The sequence below is a fragment of the Dunckerocampus dactyliophorus genome, chromosome 9 (assembly GCF_027744805.1).
Source record: "Dunckerocampus dactyliophorus isolate RoL2022-P2 chromosome 9, RoL_Ddac_1.1, whole genome shotgun sequence".
Classification (NCBI taxonomy): Eukaryota; Metazoa; Chordata; class Actinopteri; order Syngnathiformes; family Syngnathidae; genus Dunckerocampus; species Dunckerocampus dactyliophorus.
The window spans coordinates 21,422,250-21,443,351 of NC_072827.1; the positions used below are offsets into that span (position 1 = coordinate 21,422,250).

Consider the following 21,102-nt stretch of genomic DNA (forward strand, 5'->3'; position numbering starts at 1 on the left):
TTAAATTCAAATGCAAAAAGGCAAAGTAATTTATTTTTTGTATCGAAAAAAATATCGAACCGTAACACAAACGCATCGACCTAAACGAACCGTGAATTTTGTGCATTGTTGCACTCCTACAAGGTACCACTGTATAAAAGACAATAAAATAATACCAGCAGTGCTCCAGTACCATCTCACTTCTGTCAGTCGACATTCTCCATGACAACTCAACTCACAGCGACAGTCGATAGACACAAATAAATTTGGTCTTGTCGAGAGAGCCATCTGCTGGGGCTTTGAAGCTAACCTTACCAAAGTACACTTTTCAACATACACTTTTCTTTGTCCATTTCTGCTCAATATTTGTTCCCGCTTGTGGCTCCACATCAACTGCCACACTGCTGCGTTTCCTCAAACTACAGTTTGGGCCGAGGGTAAGAAAAGGATGTGCGCACATTAATCATACGTCTAAAAAATATTGTCATCAAAGGAAAGTTCCGTTAACGTGCGTTCCATTCATGTACTTTGACAGTCCTAATGTATACACATATATTCAAGATTCAAGAGAGTTTTATTGTCATGTGCATGGTAAAACAGCAGTTATATTATGCAATGAAAATCTTATTGTGTTCATTCTCCCAAGAAAAGAAAGAAAACACAAGAAAGAATAAGAACATAAGAAACAAACACATAAACATATATACCAATAAATTAAGCAACAACAACAGAAGAGACATTAATACAGATATAAATAAATAAATAAATAAATAAATAAAGTGCTATGAGTGTGTGCGTGTGTTGCGTGCGGCGTGTGCGAGTGCTTCGTTGAGAAGCCTGATGGCCTGTGGGTAAAAGCTGTTTGCCAGCCTTGTGGTCCTGGACTTCAAACTCCTGTAGCGTCTGCCTGACGGTAGGAGTGTGAATAATGAGTGTTGTGGATGTGTGCTGTCCTTGATGAGGTTGTGTGTTCTGCGTAGGACTCTAGTTTTATAAGTGTCTTGCAGTGAGGGGAGGGCTGCCCCAACAATGTTCTGTGAGGTCTTGATCACCCGCTGGAGTGCCTTCCTATCACGTGTTGTACAGTTACCGTACCAAACAGCTTAATATATACATTTCCGGTGTATACCACTCATTTTTCTCACACTTTCAACCCTGCGGCTTATACAGTGATGGGCACATGTGCGGTTCCTATCCTGCCTCACAAGCTACCACGTCCATATTACATGTATTATCATTCACAGTAGCAATGCCATAGTTCACAGGCTGATAGGCTTCTGGCTTCCCTGTGCCCGCGAGACAGCTTTTCTCTTAAACGAGAAATAGAGTCACATTTTAATCTTGCAAGATCTTGTGACACACCAGTTATCTAGCATTACTTACTCGCCAAGCACCAAAAAACAATGGTCGAACGTTTTAACTGTAGACGGAGTTTTCCGAAAGCACATTCAACTGATCCCAAACCGAAGTTTGCAAGTGGACAAGTCCACAATACATAAAAACATCATCCATTGTGGGGCAACAATGACCGGTCTTGAACCGTTAATCTGTCCATTTTTATCTAAGATACACACTTGATGCTGACCAAACACTCCGGTGTCAACATATCCACCTGAAGACTGAACTAACAAATATGAACATCTTTCTGTATAACACCATCAAGCAGACAGCTGCTAATGTGTTATCCTATCGATGTGTGTGGGGTTTCTGCTGTGTGTATGTATATTTGTACAGCTTCATTTGTGTATTGTTCTATTTTGTCCACAGCTGCAGCCTAGTGAAGAACTGAGTAACTCCTTAGCTATTGATACTGCATGTGATTGTGCCTGACTGTCACAGAGGTAGCGGTCTTCCGACGCAGATCAGTATTAGCTTCGGAACACAAACAGACTTCAAATAGGCTAGTCAGCTCAGTTTAAGGTTTGGAATTAGCAGATTTGGTACCGTAGTCAGAACAACCCCCCTGCTATCAGTGTTCAAAAGCATCAACATTCCAATATGTATTGTTAAGTTCAAATACTTTTTTTTTTTTTTTTTAGGAAAAAATGTGACTTAAATTTCGCTTCCACACAATCAACAGCATTCTTAATAAGTTCCATATTATTCAAAAATGACTTTGTAATGATGCAAACAGTGGCCAGTAACATGATAAAAATCGATCATCTCCCACACTTGTGCTCCACTTTTGAGAGAAGAGGCACTCAAACTCTTGCTTTAGACGTTGCGTTTTTTTTTGTGACGTAATGAAGGAAAAAACTTCTTCCTCATGGACATGATCCTGCCTCTGACCCTCCCCTAGCTAGATGAACCCGCCCTGTGTATATGCCCACCACTTCACAGAGGAGAACTTTGTAAAATAAATAATAAAGGCTTCGCTACACACCCTAAAATAAAGCCTAAAGCTCTGCCAACAATCTGTCAACTACAGACGTGGGAGCTGTAAGTGAATCATTTCATTATTCTTCGAATAAGCTCTTCTCGCATGTTGTTGTTGTTAAAATGTGACATTAGCACTGTATCTCCCATACCTATGCTAGTGTTACTAACATTTGTGTCTTGGACAGCGCATGGCATCTATTACACTGGACAAGTGCAGAGTTACAATGTACAGTGGAACCTCTGTTTGCGTACGACCCGGTTTGTGTGTTTTCGGTTACCGTAAAAGATTTACGCCATAATCAGTGTGCGTACATTCTGTGGTCAGCGTACAATATAGCATGTGTCTTATCGTGTTGTTAATACACTGTGTGAGTCCTACTGTGTTCTTCATGTATTTTTAATCCAAAAATCCTTGTTAGCGTCCTATTAGCTTGCAACTACATGGAACTAGTCAGCTATGGTGTCAGTTGACTCTCAAAAATGTTAAACACAAAACACACTTTAATAGTTGTACATGCATAAAACAATTCTAAATACATATACATGACGAATGAATGGGAAATGAACATTTAAGATGACTTTATTTCTTGAATTCAATAGTGTTTCTCACCTTCTTCATCGAATGCTGGCATTTGCAATTTTCTTTGGCTCCATTTTGGGTTACTGAGGTGAGGAACACTAGTGAATCCAAGAAATAACTCATGGCAAGACATACAGGTGGTGTCCGTGTTGATCTCGCTGCCACATGGTGTTTTTGGGAACCTCACCTCAAGAATCACTTAATCGAAGGTAAAAGTAACCTTAAATGTTCATTTATACCTTTCATTCATTATTTATATGCATTTCAAATTTTTTTATGCATGTCAAACTATAATTGCTATCGTTTTTTTTAAAACTATAAAAACATGTTTGGTGTTAACATTTTTGGATTTCTGGAATGGATTCATTGGATTTACATGATTTCTTATAGGAAAAATGTATTCGGTTAGAGTCTGTTACAGTTGGATGGATTAATGATGATAACCAAGGTTCCTCTGTATACGTAACAAGTGGATACACTGTGTCGGAGACAGGCGTGGACAAACACAACTCATTAGCATTAACGCTACAGACACACAAAACGGCGTGTTTACCAATAGGGCTTACAAAAAGCACTTTTAAACTGTCAACATTACAGCATTATGGCTAAATTCAGCCAACACACTTCAAATACACTGTGGTAGGACATATGAGGCTTATTTAAAATTGGTGACGCATAGTATAATATGGAACCTATGGAACAATCATTAAAAAAAATAATCATACCCTAAGGATTAGAAATATTACCAAGACTGAGGAAACCTACTCTTGGAACGTCTGCAAATGAATGCAAAGAGTCCATGTACAACGAGAAAGTTCAGATCTCCTTTAATGCGAGTGGCAGTGTCCTTAGTGGGCATTAGTAGAGGGGCATTATCTTGTTGTGCCAGACAGTTCCGTAGTAAACACCCTGGCAGAGGGCCTCGTAGTAAAACTGATGTGACTGCACCGTCGCGACAGAGTTGTTGTAGCCATCCTGGCACGGAGATATGGGTCATGCTAGGCTGTCCTCTCCCTCACCCCAGCACCACAGCCCAAACTCTGATGAGATTAGCTGGCCAAGCCAGGAGCTCAGCGGTTGTAAGGCAAAAAACACCACTGATTACGCCAAGAGCGAGAGTCGGATCCCCTTATTTTTCGGCTCGGATTCCCTTGTGAAGGATGGAAATAAACAATTGTGGAATGACAATTGGGAAAGTGACTGTACTGGGACATACTGGCCAAAAAAGAAGATTCAAGGCAACCACTTAGGGGGGGTCAGAGAAGACTTTTAACTCTGGCTAGTCAGAGTTAAATCACTTCTAAAAATGGGATTAGGCAGGTTGGAATGCTGGGGTAATCACTCATTGAGCGCCAGGCTAGGAAAGACGCCATCTTTAAGGTGAAGGGGTGGCTTTTATATAGTCGAGCAGCTTTGATTACTGCGCCGTCTTAAAAAACCGCATCCGATGAGTAAAGACAAGCGCTTGGTCCTCCCCCGCGTTTACTGGGTGAGTCTGCCTCCTGGCTTCCTGTAAATAAGTGACGTCACGGTGCTTAATGATGCCCAGACTAGACTCAGCAGGGTCTTGAGAGGGGAGGAAAACAGTAAACAGAGCTGGTTCTTCACGTATAAGCCAAGCACAGAGTAATGAACGTGAGTGGACAGGGAGAGAAATGTAGTTCCTTCATCTGAGGACAGACTCATTAAGTTCAAGTCGAGTGAAGTCGTTCAAGTCAACAAATAGACACCACCTTCCCAATACACTGCAGTAGTGACAGTTTTTTCCAGTTGCTATATAAAAAAAGGCCCATCATAAAGCCCGGCAAGAGGAAACAGGATAAGCGCTTCAGCCAAGGCAGTAAAAAAAAAAAAAAAAAAAAAAAAAAAGCTCTCTGGGAAACTTGAAAGCCACACAAATGAAGTCTGTGTCTGCCATCTGGAAACGATAAACAAACAAAACCCGGCAGCCAAACAAATACGGCGGAAGGGAGAGAAAGCGAGAGCGATCCAAAAGAGTGCATGAATGACAAGGAGAGAGAACGGAGTACAAGAACATGTAGCAGAACATCATTAGCGAACACTGACGGGAAGACAAAGACGACAAGGCTTTGTGCAAGACACACACAAAAAAACCCTCCCTTTGATGCTAAGAAGATGACCCTGCTGTTTGAATGTGTGTGGTAGTGCTGCAACCTGTTTATAATGAAGTGTCGCGCTAACAAGAGGCCGGCTGTCTGCAAACTCAGTGACGTGATGAGAGGTGCAGGCATCACCATAGTAAAAAGAAGGTAAAGTAACACTTCTCGGTGTCGTCAGAGCAATCGAAAATATGAGCTTGTTTTGCAAGCACTGTTGCCAACTCCTCAGTAAGAAAAGTAGCTATTGGCTGTCGTAGAAGTTGCTAGATGACATCATCGACTAATTTGCATATGCTATTTTAACAGATGCTGTAAGAAAGAAGCATAATCTCATAGGAGAGACAATACAGTGAGTAAAACACCTTAATTGCATTTAGAACTACAAATAAACCTGATTCTTGGTTTGGTTATTTCAAATTGGCTATCACGTCACGTCATCAAAAAAATCATTTCAATATTTTATCTAGGTGTACACCCTTTATCTTGCTGTTACGGCTACTTGTTTCATTTATCACACAACGTTCTTCCATCACATGTTCTGACACACTGAGTCCGAATGAGGCTTGAGTGTAATGAGTAGTAATTCAATGAATATTGCCAGATTTAGCGACAAAGTCGCCAAGATGGCAACACAGTTTGCAAGTAGCGCAATAGGGGGGACTAAAACGTGACAAGATATTTTGTTCAGAAAAAAAACTGTCTCGTGGCCACTTGACCTGGGACGATAATAAATAAATAAATTAGTTTTTAACAATAAAAGGAAAATTGCCATGTGCATCCGTGTCCGTTTTCCTCCTTTGTCGCTTCCAAACAGGTAGGAAGAGGTTTCACTCTGTACATTAGCTTCAGCCCCTGGGCGCATTTGTTCCATAAAACAACGGCATGAATGAAGTGAGATCTCGTCAGTCATAAAGTCTCTTTGTTTCTGTAGGAGGCACTGCCGCAGAGCCTCGTGAGGACCAATGCAAATTAACATAGTCAAAATTAGGAGGGAAAAAGATGACTGCAAAGCCAAATGCCGCAGGCCCAGTGGGAAAAAAAAACTACACATCGAGATGCAGAGCTTGTCAACACTTGCTGAGGTGTTTGGGCAACAAACTAAATACAAACTGAACAATGCAAAAATGGTGTGCACTAACAAAGTGTAGTTCGCTACAACGCAAAAGAAAAACTGCTCTACAGTTGAGAAGCCAACATTTTGAGAAATGCTGCAAACGTTTGACAGACAGTATGACTTGCCTGTGAGAAAATACATGTCAAACAGCAATACTATATATACACACATGTATGTGTATGCATATGTACAGTATGTACTGTATACATGCATTCAGGAAAGGCATACACGGAACATGGAGCGGTACAACCATGTAGAGGGAACAGTTTACTGGAACATATGCACCAAATGTGGACCGGCGCTCCCAAAATCAAGACACCACCAAAGGTTGAGAACAACCAGGCCAAGATCCTGAGGGACTTCCAGGTCCAGACTGACAAACTGGTGATGACCAACCAGCCCGACATAGTGGTGGTGGGTGAACATCAGAAGACAGCGGTGGTGATAGATGCACATATAAATTTGGTGAGAGATGCAAGCCCAAATGACAGCAACATCTGGAAGAAAGAACACAAAATCCTGAAGTAATACTAAGGGATGACGGAAGAACTAGAGCAAATGTGGGGTGTAAAGGCAACAGTGGTGCCAGTACTGATTGGGGCACTGGGGGCAGTCACTCCCAAGTTAAGTGGATGACTCCAGCAGATACCAGAAACAACATCTGACATCTCCATTCAAAAGACTGCAATACTGAGAACAGCTAAGATACTGCACAGCACCCCCAAGCTCCCAGGCCTCTGGTAGAGGACACGAGCTTGAAGGAGATACCACCCGGGTGGGTGTGAAAACAATTTTATTATTATTATTATTATTTCTATACACTCCTGATCAAAACCTTCAATAAATTATTTTTTCAAAATGCTTTGTGTCTCACTCCCCCTTCTTGCTTTTGCATATTGTAGCTCTACCTAAAACCTCATTAAGAACCAAATGTGCAAAATGCAAATTCTAGCAATTTTTCAACTGGTCTTAAGATTTTGATCAGGAGTGTATATAATTTTGATATATTATCATAACATTAGTGGTTAATTTGGTCTCAAAATAATGTTGACAATAATATAATTTATCATAAATAATTTGAGGGTCAATAAAAATTTCAAAATGCACCTGCATTGTTTTGTGACTCAGTTGAAAAAAAAAAGTGTTTGTCCAGTCATATTTTTTCATTGTACTTTTCTTAAAACAAGGTTAAAGTCTCGTATTGTCTCGTTCTCGTAGACCTAATCGCGTGTATCATCTCATCCCATGAGCTGAGTGTCTTGTGACACCCCAATGTAGAACAGCAACATCTTAGGCCATGTCCACACGAACGCGGATACTTTCAAAAACACACGTTAGAGAAAAAAAACTAGATGGGCAGCTACTGGGATATTCATGCAATAGAAGGGACGTCATTTGGTACCAGAGTATAAATATACCCCCTGTAAACGCTCATGGAACAATGGCCTCTGTCAATACTGACCCCAGTAGGCCAGACCAAGACCTGCAGCCCTGAGTCCTCTATTCTATTAAGAGGGAGAAGTGTATATAGTGTATGCTTAGTGTATGCCCAAAGAACCAATGCATAGACACATGCACAACCTGCCCCGCCCCCCGAGCTGCTTAACAAACAGCCCGCTATAAAAAGCCAAGCCTTTAGAGTGCTGTGTATCAGACAGGAAATGCTGGCTAAATTACACCTCATCACCCTGGAACTAACCGATTGTCACCATGGCAATGAGCCAACTTCAGAGGCGTGAGAAGACCAGAACCTGGGCAAAAGGGGGTGCAAGGTGGGTGGGGTGGAGGAGTTTTCATTGAATAGCCAAAAAAAAAAAAAAAAAAAAACGCTGATCAAACGATGCAAATTCACTCCTCTGTGAGTTTAGGAAGTGCAAATTGAAAGCAAATCTGTGCCCATTTAATAGTTTGGGGAAAAAAGGTGGTTGACAACCTGGAAGTAATATCCTGCCCACACACACTTAAACGACTGCTACCCAATTAATACTACACGGGATAAACTATAACAACAAGCTCGTAAGGAAGCCATTAGGAATGATTACGCATACTTGGGGTGAATGTCTCATGAGGTAAGTGAAGTTAAACACGTCATAACAGGCTACAACGCTGCTATCAGCACCGAATAAGAACATAACAAAAGCAAACAAATTCATATGCAGTGGAGCTGGCATTGCACACAAAGCTTAGTTCAGTGAGTATCAAAGGCTCACAATTAGTTTGCTGTGTAAAGAAGTACAACATGATGTCAACTATGGGAAGTCAAGGTACATCTGCACTATGGCAACCCTTACCAATATTCAGTTCAGTACAACACTGGCATGGAAAAAAGAGTTCAGAACATTCAGTGAGGAATTATTCCATCCTATCCCAACGTATTATTTAAAATATAACAAACGCCATTAGTCCATCAAGAAAATGTGGTGATATGTCCATCTCAAATAGAAATGACACTTTCAAATAATCAAATTCCGAATAAATAATAATGAAAAAAATCTGAAAAATGCCTCGAAAGTTGTGCAAAACTTCAGAATTTGTATTGTGCAAAATTTCAGAGTTCAGTTCAGATCAGTGACCATCAAAGGATCAATATTTTGTATTTCTGTAACACTCCAAGGAAAGGTGTTAACAAGAAGAACATTGGAAGTCTTTTTTTTTCTCTATTAGCGGTTTTACACTTTTAACTTACACGGTTAACTTATTTTTGCACTTGAATGCCCCCTAAAGGTTTAACAATGGCGATATTTCCGATGAGAGAACTAATTTCTCCGCCCAAACAAATGGGGACCTGTGACCGTGTGCTTAACCTAACAACTACATAAACCGAAAGTTAGGGTAATAAATTCTAACTTCTTCTTCCTGAATTTGCACATCTGCAAAGAGCAAAAACAAAGAACTTGTATTATCCTTAAAAACAAAGAACATCTCTTCATGTCCTACCAAACTCCAACTACATAACCTATTAGGCAAGAACGAAATTCTTTTGTTGCATTGTTCACACATTCCTCGCTGGCTGTTTATACAGATGTGCGCTCCGAGGGTCCATAAAAAATCCTCTTTTTTCTTTCTGAGGTTGAAGATGTGCTGTTGATCAAAGGCTTCTGTGCTGGAGCTGAGACACTTGCTTTGGTTGTTTTCTTTTCCTCTGGGGGATCCAGGGTAACAGATCCATCTGTTGGCCGCATGGATCCACCTTTCACCGGGACAAGTGTAGTGTAGGGGCCTCTTTCCCTCCGCCAACTCTCCCCCTTCCAACACGTTTACTCAGCTGGGCCCCACACCGGCCGCCAGAGTTTGTTTTCACATAGCAACATGTGTTAACTTAATGTGCTGTAACACATTTCAAAAGGTGGGCTTTAGCTGGGTCAACAATAGGTAATAGAGCCATTTATTGATGCATTGCCTCAAAGATGGCAACGTCAGAAGAAGGGGTTAGGGGGTGACAATGCATAGAGACCCTTAAAGGAAAACGGAATTTTTTTTGTACAATTTTGCCGATCATCCACAATCCTTAGGTCAGACAAGAACACATGCCGTTCCCTTTTCTCTGTGCTCTAGTAGTGAACAGCTGCTAGCACAATGCAGCTTAAAAAAGTAACATTTATTTATATAGCACCTTTCAAAGGCAAAGAATGTCACAAAGTGCTTCACAATCATATTAAAAATCGCAGTATACACACAGTTAAGAGAGCCCAAATAAAACAATACAGTCGCATCAGCCCAATCAGAAAGCTTTAACAAATAAAACAATTAAAGTTGGGTTTAAAAGCATCAAAAGAGTCTATTGAATGCAGAAAGAGAGGAAGATCATTCCAAAGCTTCGGCAGAACAGCCTGGAAAGATTGGTCCACTCTGGTCCGGAAACGAGTACGTGGAACCATCACTAGAATCTGATCCACAGACCTCAGTGTGCGAACGGGGGTGTGGGGCTGAATCAGATCACTGATATAAGAAGGGGCCTGACCATGCAACGCTCTAAAAGTGAGAACCAGAATTTAAAAATTTCTCCGATAGGAAACTGGCAGCCAATGCAGAGGTTTTTAGAATGGGGGATATACGTGTCGTCCTATTTGTACGGGTCAAAATCATTGCTGCAGAGTTTTGCAATACCAACACCATTTGAAAAGAAACAACTTGCCAAAACTCTCAGTTAGCTGCCTAATTTCTTGCATTAAAATTCACTGTCGGTATATAAAATGAAGTTGGCATAACAGCCTTACGTGCTTTAAAAGGTAGTTGTTGTCACGTGATAAGTGAAAAGATACTGACACAAATTGCATTTCACTTTCTTGGAGTCATCTTTAACCTTTTTAAAATACATCCACACTTTGGGTGATTTTTTTTTGTTGCCAATAAGAGTCAATAAGTCTGCCGATGTTGACAGTTGTTTTCCTGCCTGATTGGATTATGACCACACACACACATGCGCACACACACACACACACACACGCACACCTACACACACGGCTTCCACCGCCAATCAATGAGGAAATGAGGTGTCAACACAAGGGTGTTTATTCAAACACTCATTTATTTTTCTACCGGAAGCCCAATCCAGCTTGGGCACAGAGGACACCAGATGAGTGAAGAGATTTTCATTGAGGATTTCCCCCTCACTATCCACAACCACTCACACGGAAAACTTTGCACTACAAATAAACCCTAAGCAAATGTAAGTTAATGTACTTTTAGGAGTATTCAGCTGTATACAGTTCAGAACTTCAAGCAAAAATACATAGTACGAGGAAAACATCAGAAAAACTGCAATGCTTCCAGGGCGGGACAAATGGGAAACTTCATACCCCTGTCACAGCTTTCCATTACACAGTGAGGCCATCACTGATACTACTTCAGAACACGGAAAATTGATAGGTCTACTTGGTACCCCCTTTCCCTATCAGTGCCCTTAAATAGAAGCAACGCTCTATTTACATAATGTGCTCTAAGTGGTTACGACTTGCATTTCGTGTTCTTTTGCTAAACATCATCTTTGTGGAACCCAAAATAAATCTCCCTGGGACTGCAGTCTACAAATATGAATGTATCGTATATACCCTGGCATACTACATCCTGTACACACGTACTAAGCTACACATACAGTCACATGGCATGACTGGCATCACGTCTCATCCAATTACAATTCTAATGGTCACTTATCATACTGCACAAGAAGAACGGCAATGATGTCAACCCAACCTATCACAACCATGTCAGGTAATATTTTCCCATAATAATAATACCATTTATAAATATAGTGACTTTCTCATTTTTCTAACAATTCTATTCAAGACTTTCCATTGCAGTGTTCTTTGCCTACATGTGTGCGCCACGTTGGCTTGAGAAACTGGATAGATAACCATCATCAAAATGACCATTTATACAATGAAGAGAATTTCACATGTCCTTGTAGCCATGTGACCATCTATTAGTGACATCCAATAAAGCATGGAATCCTTGAAAACTGCTACCGACAGCAAAATAATCATGGTTTCCTATAGAGACGTTTTTTTTATCATGTTTTTATTATCTTGTTCTTTATTTGTGAATTGTCAATTTTGCATAATTGGTCATGATGTACAGGTTTTTTGTTTTTTTAAAGGCTTTAAAAATCCATACATTTCAAGTCAAGTATTTGTGTATCATTTCGAGCGGCATTACAATGAATACAAAACAGAAAATAAAAGTATTAACAACACATGATTGGGAAAGCACGACAGTATAGTACGTCACAGGGAAGAGAGCAGTCATCTTTCCAGCAGCGCGCCAGTATCCAACTGATAACAAAGCTAGTTGGCTACGTCAGCGAGTGCAGCTCGTACGGCTGAGATGTCATGGCGCGTTAACGCGAGTTGTCGTAGCCAAGAAAGGTTGTAGGAGACTGAGGATTTATGTACAGATGCACCACAGATGCACCAAAATCTTACTCTACTTTGATTCACTTTGTATGGACTTATTTCAGGATTAAAATGCGAATGAAAGGATTAAAAAACGTAGTCACACGTGTGCTCCCTTTTTATTTTTTCTACTCGCACAGTCTATTTCTGTGTGCATAAGCAAGTGAAATACTGGCACTGTACAACCGCTTCTTCATTTGAACCATCACCCGTTCGCTCATCGTCTGTTCTTCATCTTCTTGTTCAGGCTGGCTGGGTGGAGTCACATGGCTACACACACTGTACCTCATCTTAAAGGGGAATGAACATAGCATACCAGCACACGCAGTCAAAACAGACAAAAAATACTTTTATTTTGTTTTTTATTAAGACACCAAATTTATTTACATGGGCAAAATGACGTCTGTTATCGTAGTAAATTTCGGTAACTATAAATTTTCGGTCTAGAAGTATTTTTTTTTTAATAGGCAGTCAAAAAGTCTTTAATGTAACTGGAAACTCTAAATTAGGGGCAGAGAAACAGTGCTTTCAACACAACAGAGTGGGAGAATCAAGTCTCAGGTGTTAAGCATGACTGGTCCAACCAATGCGAAATACCCTTACACACAGGCAATGGCTACCTCAAAAGCCAGAACATTGCCAGGTCATCTTCGACCTCCCTATACAGCAGAGTCAGTACGTTTACATGCACTTAAAAAAACAGATTATACATGAATTGGGTTGAGACCTGCTTTTTAAAATGCCTTTAGCATCTTAATTAGATCATGCTTGATTGTTTCAAGATCAGATTAACATACCTCGCTTATGTGATTGGAAAACAGTTCCCCCTTGCATGTTTACACTACCATGAATCAATCATTGGAGCCAGTGTTGTGTGTGCGTGCCAGTCTCCATGGCAGAATGTAACCTGGAAGCAAATCCCATTCAATTCACAGGCAGACACTACTTCCATCTGGAGGGTCGAGTGGTGCCTGTTTCTACGATGAAGAGAAGACTGCCTTTTTGCTTAAAGGGATAGCTTGGATTTTTTTTACATGACGTTGTATGACATCCTCATCAGCAGTGTACTACACCAACAGAGACTTACCTCCCCAATTGGTCCCGTGAGTCCAGTTCTGGTCGGAGATCTGTGACGAGGTACGTAGTTCCACTTAGTTGCTGAGGCCATTAAAGTAAAGAGTTTGGTTTCTCAAAACAATATGCGTTCAAAAGAGTTATACATTTGCATCACAAAAATGCCTACTCGAAAAAAATCAGACCTCACAAATCGCTCGGCCTTATGTTTGTCTCCCGCCGTATCCCTGTGCACTGTCGCCTTTCCATTTTGAAAGTAAGATTTTTTCGACTAGGCATTTTTTGTGATGCAAATGTATTAATCTTTTGAACACATATTGTTTTGAGAAGCCAAACTTTTTACTTGTGAAACCCCAGTGACTACCTGGAACTACATTCTTCATCACTGAAATCCGACCAGAACTGGATTTAGGAGACCAAGTGAGAGGTGAGTCGCTGTTGGTGGATTACACTGCTGATGGGAATGTCATACAACTTAATGTAAAAAAATGCCAACCATCCCTTTAAACTGCCAAGATTCCTTGTTTTGATGTAACGTCTTACGTCAACCAGAGAAGCCATACATTTACCCGCACTGAAAGGAGCATAAGCAGCATCTAGCATTTCGGAGGCACACAGGGCATGGCCAATGATTGAATTAGAAATAGTGCATGTAAACAGGGACTTCACATACACAAGTGAAAATGGAAGCGGACAATTTCATTGGGGAATCTGACAAATTTAGAGCATGTAAACTGAGTGACTGACAGAAAAATGTGGAAGAAAGCCAGCTTTGACAGTGTGAGAAATGGGATTGGCTCACAATACCCACCCTTAGGAAGAGCCTTGAAAAAACAATCTGGCACAGCTTTCAGTTGCAATTGAAAAAGTCCCCTTACAACTGATGAGAAACTTTCTACCAAGCCAGCCAAAGCACATGCACTGTGTCTCTTCATTGAAAACGTTATAGGATGCATTACACTTGGGGGCGTTTATAAGTGCTGCAATAAAACCCTAGCAGGCCCCCAGAGGGGGGAAACTGGCCATTAGCTTATAAGGTCCAGGCCTCAGCTCCCTTAATTGACAAGCTCTAGGCTACTTTCATCACTTGTCGACTTCATAGCAGCGGCCAATGCTTCCTTCCAGGATGCTGTTGCATCTTTGACACAGGGGTGTTGGTGACAAAGAGCAGTGTTCCAAGGCGAGGCAAGCGTGGCTCTAGGCTGTCCATAAAAAAAAAAAAAAACTACACACAAAAAAAAAACAAGCATGCACATTCCACTTCCTTCTCTCAGCAATCTAACCATGCTGACGCCGTTTCCCAAAAGTCACAACGGAACCCATTCGGAAGATATGGTCCTTTGTTAAGGCTGTAAAATGTGCCTATTACTTTTATGACCTTGGTAAAGGCAACAGGCATTGTTTTGATCGCTGTATGTTGGTTTGTTAGCGGGACTATGCAAAAATTACACAATCCACTACATATCTTGAAGCAATTGAAGCAAAATAGAGTGCTGTACTTGGCTACAACCAGCAGAGGCGCTGTTAATTTAGTCTGAACTTGTTTGCTTAATCATCTTAAGGGAAGCTGACATCATGTAAAAAGGAGTTCAGAACGCTTACATTTTACTTTTGTGTGTTGCATGTTTTTAAGTTACAAAACAAGGAATCAATTGTTTACAAAAATGTGGTCAATTGTAATAAATGGGGAAAAAAACACTCTCTTTCATATTATTTGTGATCTAAAAATAATCAACAACAACCCAGCAGATGGAGCGCCATCACCCAAAGGACCAGCGTGGAACTGCATTGCACGTTTAGGATCTTCATGTTTTAGTATTTTGGTAAATATTGTTTTATGGTAAAACAAAAGGCAAAATCAACATGAAACTAAGACTGTCCCAAAATTGTGCACATTCAACGTTATTAGTTATGGTAAGTAAACACAAACATATTCAGTTTGTTTAACAAAACACAAGGTCTGTACAAGGTCACAGTCAATTCAAGGTCGCAAGTGAATACGTCATGTTTTTCATAACTATCCACAATCTTTCATATGCTTTAATGTTGTAATTAAAGCCATCCATCATTCAATAATTTACTGATGCTTGGGATAGTCACGATCAGTGGTTTCATTGTGTTTAGCCTGTTGTTATGCACAATCTCATAATGTTAAGTGGAGAATAAAATATTTTGTTTTGCATACTGATGTAAAGAAACTTTAAATGGAACTGTTCAAATATAATGTAAGCGATTTACTTTGTTAAATGTTTTAAATGTTTAGTAACTGGAGACTAGCTATATGACTCACACATAGCAAATCGCCAAAAAGTACAACTACTTACCGCCAAAAGTCTGAAAACATATTCCGTTTTTAAAGCACAACATTCATCTTCATAGTGTTTCAAATAAATGTGTAAACAAATGTAAATAAATAAATTAAGCTTTCCAAATATTGAGCTTGGTCCTTGGACTGCACTCTAATTCGGCTGCAAAGCTCGCAAACTACGACTAAAGACAACAGCACAAAACATCTTTCATTATTAACTTCACAAGCTCGCGTAGCGTATTTTCTAATAACTTACCAACGGTAAAAGTGCATAAATGAAGCCTGAAATTACACTTACTGTGGAAAGAGTCGCTTGACAGTCCCAGTAATGCGCGCCGCCATTTTGCTTTGAGTGACGTAAAAGCTTGTCGGGCGGTAATTGGCTGGTTTAGTAGCTTCTTGTTCTGTGTGATTGGCCACAGCCCTGGGAGTGGGTGAGGACTAACCGGCTACCAGCTCATTGGGTCAGACGTCCCACCAAAGATCTTCTATTACATAGGATGATTTGCTACAAGAAAAAAATATCAAACACTAGAAAAAAAGAAGTAAACATTTCTTTTTATCCATTCATTTTTTATTTTGCTTGTCCTCATTTGGGTCATGGGTAAGCTGGGGCCTATCAGGCAAGAGGTGGGGTACAGCAGGGCACATATAGACAAGCAACCACTCACACTCATATTCACACTTATGCTCAATTAGTCTCCAATTAATTTGGCATGGATTTTTTGGGATGTGGGAATAAGCCGGAGAACCCGAAGAAAACCCGCACACGCACAAGGATAACACGAAAGCGCCACACAGAGATGGCCAAATGGTGAATTGAACCCTCCTAACTATAAGGCCACCATGCTAACCACTAGTACACCTTGTGGTCAACATGACATTTCTCCTTATAATAGTGGCAATAGTGTTAGTGTTTATAAAGTACTGTGTATATTTTAAGAATCGTGCAAAAATAAAATCCTAATAAGTGACATTATGGTTAATCGGATGACCTGTTTGTGGCTTTCTGCAATCAAGACCTCTTTGCGTCACCACTGTTTGTGTTTACATTGGCTGCCTCCCCTGTCCCCTCTCAGCGGGATGGGAAGGGACCAAGACAGAATGAAGCTTGTGACCTAGAGAGACTACGAGTGGCCCGTCCGCCGCCCCCTCCCAGGAGTCCCACCTCACAGCGGTAGTGAATTACTAGCACTGCCATCAGCCTGGTCCGAGTGTGGCGCACAAAATGACACGCAATATCTGCCGTGATTAAGTCAGCAGGGGTTTTTGCTCCAAATGTCAACATTGGCAGGACAGCCATGTGGGTGGATTGGAGAAGTGACCATGCTGCTGCTTGTAATGTGCTATCAGTAGCAGACATTTTTTCTTATTAAAGTCTGAGGTTGTTCAAGATTAAAATTAATAAAAAATACATGGTTATGGTTGCTTTTGTGTTTTACTACGGCTGCACGGTGGCCTAGTGCTTAGCATGTTGGCCACCCAGGACATCGGGAAGATCTGGGTTCAAATCTTGTTTGAATCTCTGCGTGGCGCTTGCATGTTCTCCTCGTGCATGCATGGGTTTTCTCAGAGTGCTCCGGCTTCCTCCCACATTCCTAAAACATGCATGTTAGGTTAATTGGCAAGTCTATATTGTCATGAATTGTATGAATGTGAGTGTGAATGGTTGTTTGTCTTGGCTGGCGACCAGTCCAGGGTGTACCCCGCCCAGTCAGCTGGGATAGGCACCAGCATACCCTAATGACCCCAATGAGGATAAGCGGCATAGAAAATAGATGGGTGGATGTTTTACTACTAGTATACAGAGGTAAATGTGTTAGTAATTGTAAGACTTAACAAGCAACATTATTATTATTATATATTATTCAGTATGTATATAACTAAATAATAACAATAGAGCTAAATAACAACAAAATAACAATTGAATAATACTCATAAAATAATAAACACGTTTCAATAAATACATTTCTAAACCAAAAACTCCGCAATAGAGTGTGTGAAATTAATGACACAGTTCTACTTATGTGACACTTTAATTAATTTGATGCACTTCCTTTTGACTATAATTTCATGAAGTTTTCTGTTGTTCAATTTTGCAACATTTACTTCAGTCATGGCATTGTTAATACATTTGATAGACTATAATCTAAATCATCATCATCACTGACTTGTCATGAATTCAACTAATCATCCATAGAAACAAATTAACTTTAAGATATATTATGTAGGACAAAAACTAGTTTTAGAAAGCTACAACATGTTTTTGACACAAACCTGTCTTTGTTTTTGGGGAACTTGAAAAATGACAAATCTGGTCTTTTGGCCCGTCTATTAGCGCAATTAATGGCGGAGCAGTGTGCCGAGGACATGTTTACAATGCAATGTTTCTGGATTCTGCTCACCATCATGGCGGCCAAACCCGTGCAGGGCATAATACGGAAACGAATGCCGAGTCGGCAGTCCTGTTTAAGTCTAGTGTCCTTGGTCAAGCGTTTTGTCATTTTCACAATGTACTTTTTAATTGTGGTTAACTTTTTTTTTTACACTTGTGTGTCAAGTAAAACTGTGAAAAAGTGAGATTGGTGAGGCGTGTCCATTACTCAGAATACCTCCGTAAGCCTGAGCGTTTGATTGTTTTCCCTTTTGCTATGAACTGCAGTTCATTTCTTTTTCCACTACTGACAATTAACATGTTAAAAAAGGGAACGTGTGAGGCGCATCTATTGCACAGAAACATCTTCGTCAAGACTGAGCATTTTATTGTTTTTTTTTTTTCTTTGATGGCCCTGTCACACCTCAACGATTTAGCCAGCGCATTCCTGACATGATCATTTTGATGGCATACGTTGAACTGTCGACGTTTTTTTCAGTTTTGGGCGTATACATAACGAGTTCGACGTGTACATGACGTATTACTGTAGTAACTTATATAGAATGTTTCTATAACTTATAGACAACTTATACCAACGCATGCGTAGCGCGTTGCCGGCGTTCACAACTTATGCAAACCGCACGGCAGCATATGGCCAACGATCACGTGCCGTAGCCTATAAAAAGGCTGCCACTTGATGACTTACCTCGCTAGACATCGCAGTGTCAACATCACCATCATGCCGAAGAAAATTTCGAAGACCGCTGCCAAGCAGTATCAGGGCAGTGACGGAGGCCGAGGGCGAAAACGTGGACGTAAGAAGGATCCATCACCACCCACAGCCTCCCACTCTCACTCTGATGGAAATGACGCAGGTTCTAACGCCTCTCAGGCATCATCAATGGTATCGGAAGCTGCTTCCCCAGCGGTCTCTATCTCCTCTCAGCCAACCCTTGCCAAGAAGAGAGCCAACAAGACACAGTTCTGTCTCAAGGTATGTTGACGTATTACGACTTGTGCGTAACTTACAAATAACGTGTGTGAACGGGCGTCAACGATCGCACAACTTATTGCCCGCGTATGCGGGACGTATGAAAGTTGACATACGTCGAAAAGTTTTGTGCATGCACAAAATTTTTGGACAACTTGGACGTACTACGTAACGCTTCATCTAAATGCTCCTACTGTCCCAATTATTTAATAAACACTAGGGATGTGCATTGCCTAGTATCTGGCGATTTGATTAGTGTCACGAGTCATAGGTCACGATTCGATTCGATATACCCCGATACTTACTGTAAGTGTAAGACGATTAGTTCTATTTTTAAACATATGATTCTGGAATCAACTAATTAGTAAACTAGTACGCATTCAAAAGCAAATTTGTATGAAATGTTTTATTATCTGAAATGTCAGAAGCATAACTGCAACAGCAACTGTATTTAACAACAAGTTGCAGACTGTTTTAGGTTTAAATTGAACAGTAGGTAAAAATTCTCCTGTTTTAAGAAAATAAAGTGCAATCCATTTTCCAACCTGCTTACACATATTTGAGAGACATACCTTGAGAGACATCCTGGAATTCCAGGCATCACATGCTAATGCAACTTGCTCGGCAAAATGAAGATCATCCAGCACATCGGTTTTTTACTTCTTTGTACAATCGGGGCAAAGCAACGTTAGTGAAGTGTTGGCGGGACGGTATGGAATAACTGGGCTCTAAAGTGTTCATCATGTAACAAAAACCATCACCTTCCACCGAGCTCAGAGGGCGCATGTCTTTGCACATATAGTAAGTCACGAGTGTTATTTTGGTGGCACACGGTGAGCTTGGAGACAGTTGGGTTAAATTAGCTTGTTCAAGGGTGAGTTGAGATGAGGTAGTCGCTGGTTTTCCCTTTACCTCCATTTCGCTGTGATGTCTGGCAACATGTGCACAGAGTTTCGTGGTGTTTCCGCAGTATTTGATTCTGGCGTAACACATTTTGCAGATGCCGTGGCGTTTGTCATAATCTGGGCCTCCGTCTGTGGTGCTGTAAAAGCCAAAATGAGTTCAAATTGCAGATTTATAGATGTGCTTGGGAGCATCTCGTAATTCCTTCTTCATACTGAAACTTTAGCTATTCTCTAAACACCGCTAGAATATAGTGTAAAGGTACCACCCTGGGATAACTCGAGATGCTCTTATTACTCTGGTGAGCTTGGGTGGTGTGCAGCCAATGCTGCCAACAAGTGACCGGGAGTGTAAGTGCAGGACAAAAGGCGTTGCAATGAATACAGTACTAACCCCCAAACTACACATATAAGCATCGACTGGAAGGCATTTCAAATTGGTATGAGAATCGTGCGATGTAATATCGCGATATATCGCCGATTTGATTACTTCAAGCACCCCAATGAACACCATAAACATATTGCCAAGATCACAAAGCCTGCTGTGTTGCAAGAACATACGGTGGAAAAGTAACATATCTAAGAGGGGAAAAAGTCAACAAATTAATGTTCACACGCTACACCCCCATGGAAAAACAGCTCAGCAAAACGATGGACACATAAAAGTATGCATTCATGCAGGCTGACTTGGTGTAAGAACGTAAATAGACGTGTTAGAAGTGCTATTTTTATCTTCATTATGTCTGACGTAGAAGACCAGCTTTCACTGCTGTTTGATCGCCTTATTTTCAACTATTTCATGTCCTTAGGCAGCTTATGTACACTCAATGCCAACGGCATGCACAGTTATTTGCATTAATTTGCCCAACATTGTACAAAGATAAAAGAGTTTGTATGTGGCGATATTAAATGTTTGCCCCCCTCCAAGCGTCAGACTGGATGTGATGCGGGTTGCCTCATGTGGTAGCAACCCAACAGTTTGAAATTGAAAGTTGAGCGGCATCGTCACCAAAATCCCAACCAAATATTGGACTTTTAGAGCAAAAAAAGCTTTCATGTGTAAAATATGTCACAGGATTTGCCAAGCATCCAATCTAATTGCTTTGATGTCATCCGTTATGCTGCTCAAAGCCACCAGTGGCAACATTGCACAGCATGTGGGAATTGCGATGCTATGATACCCTTAAAAAATGGACTTGTATTAACTTTAATAAATATTTAAGACGTTTCCATGCAATTGCATTTTCCCTAGTTAAGAACAAAAAAACCAAGCTGGACATTGAAGAACCTTGTTCTAGAACATGCAAATATAGTTTCCCGTGCTTAAACAATGGGGGCCCGTCCATTCATTCATCATCAGATAGAAGCAGCAATGCTTTTTTGTAAAAAA

General features: G+C 40.7%; 1 protein-coding gene across 1 annotated transcript in view; it reads right to left on the reverse strand.

The window, feature by feature from the left end:
• Positions 1 to 15,787, reverse strand: part of clybl (citrate lyase beta like) — a 72,837-nt gene extending 57,050 nt beyond the window's left edge. Inside the window, exon 1 of the mRNA XM_054786952.1 lies at positions 15,744 to 15,787. Within this exon, the coding sequence (XP_054642927.1) occupies positions 15,744 to 15,787 (44 nt within the window). The remainder of the gene's footprint in view (positions 1 to 15,743) is intronic.
• Between the last annotated feature and the right edge of the window lie 5,315 nt (positions 15,788 to 21,102).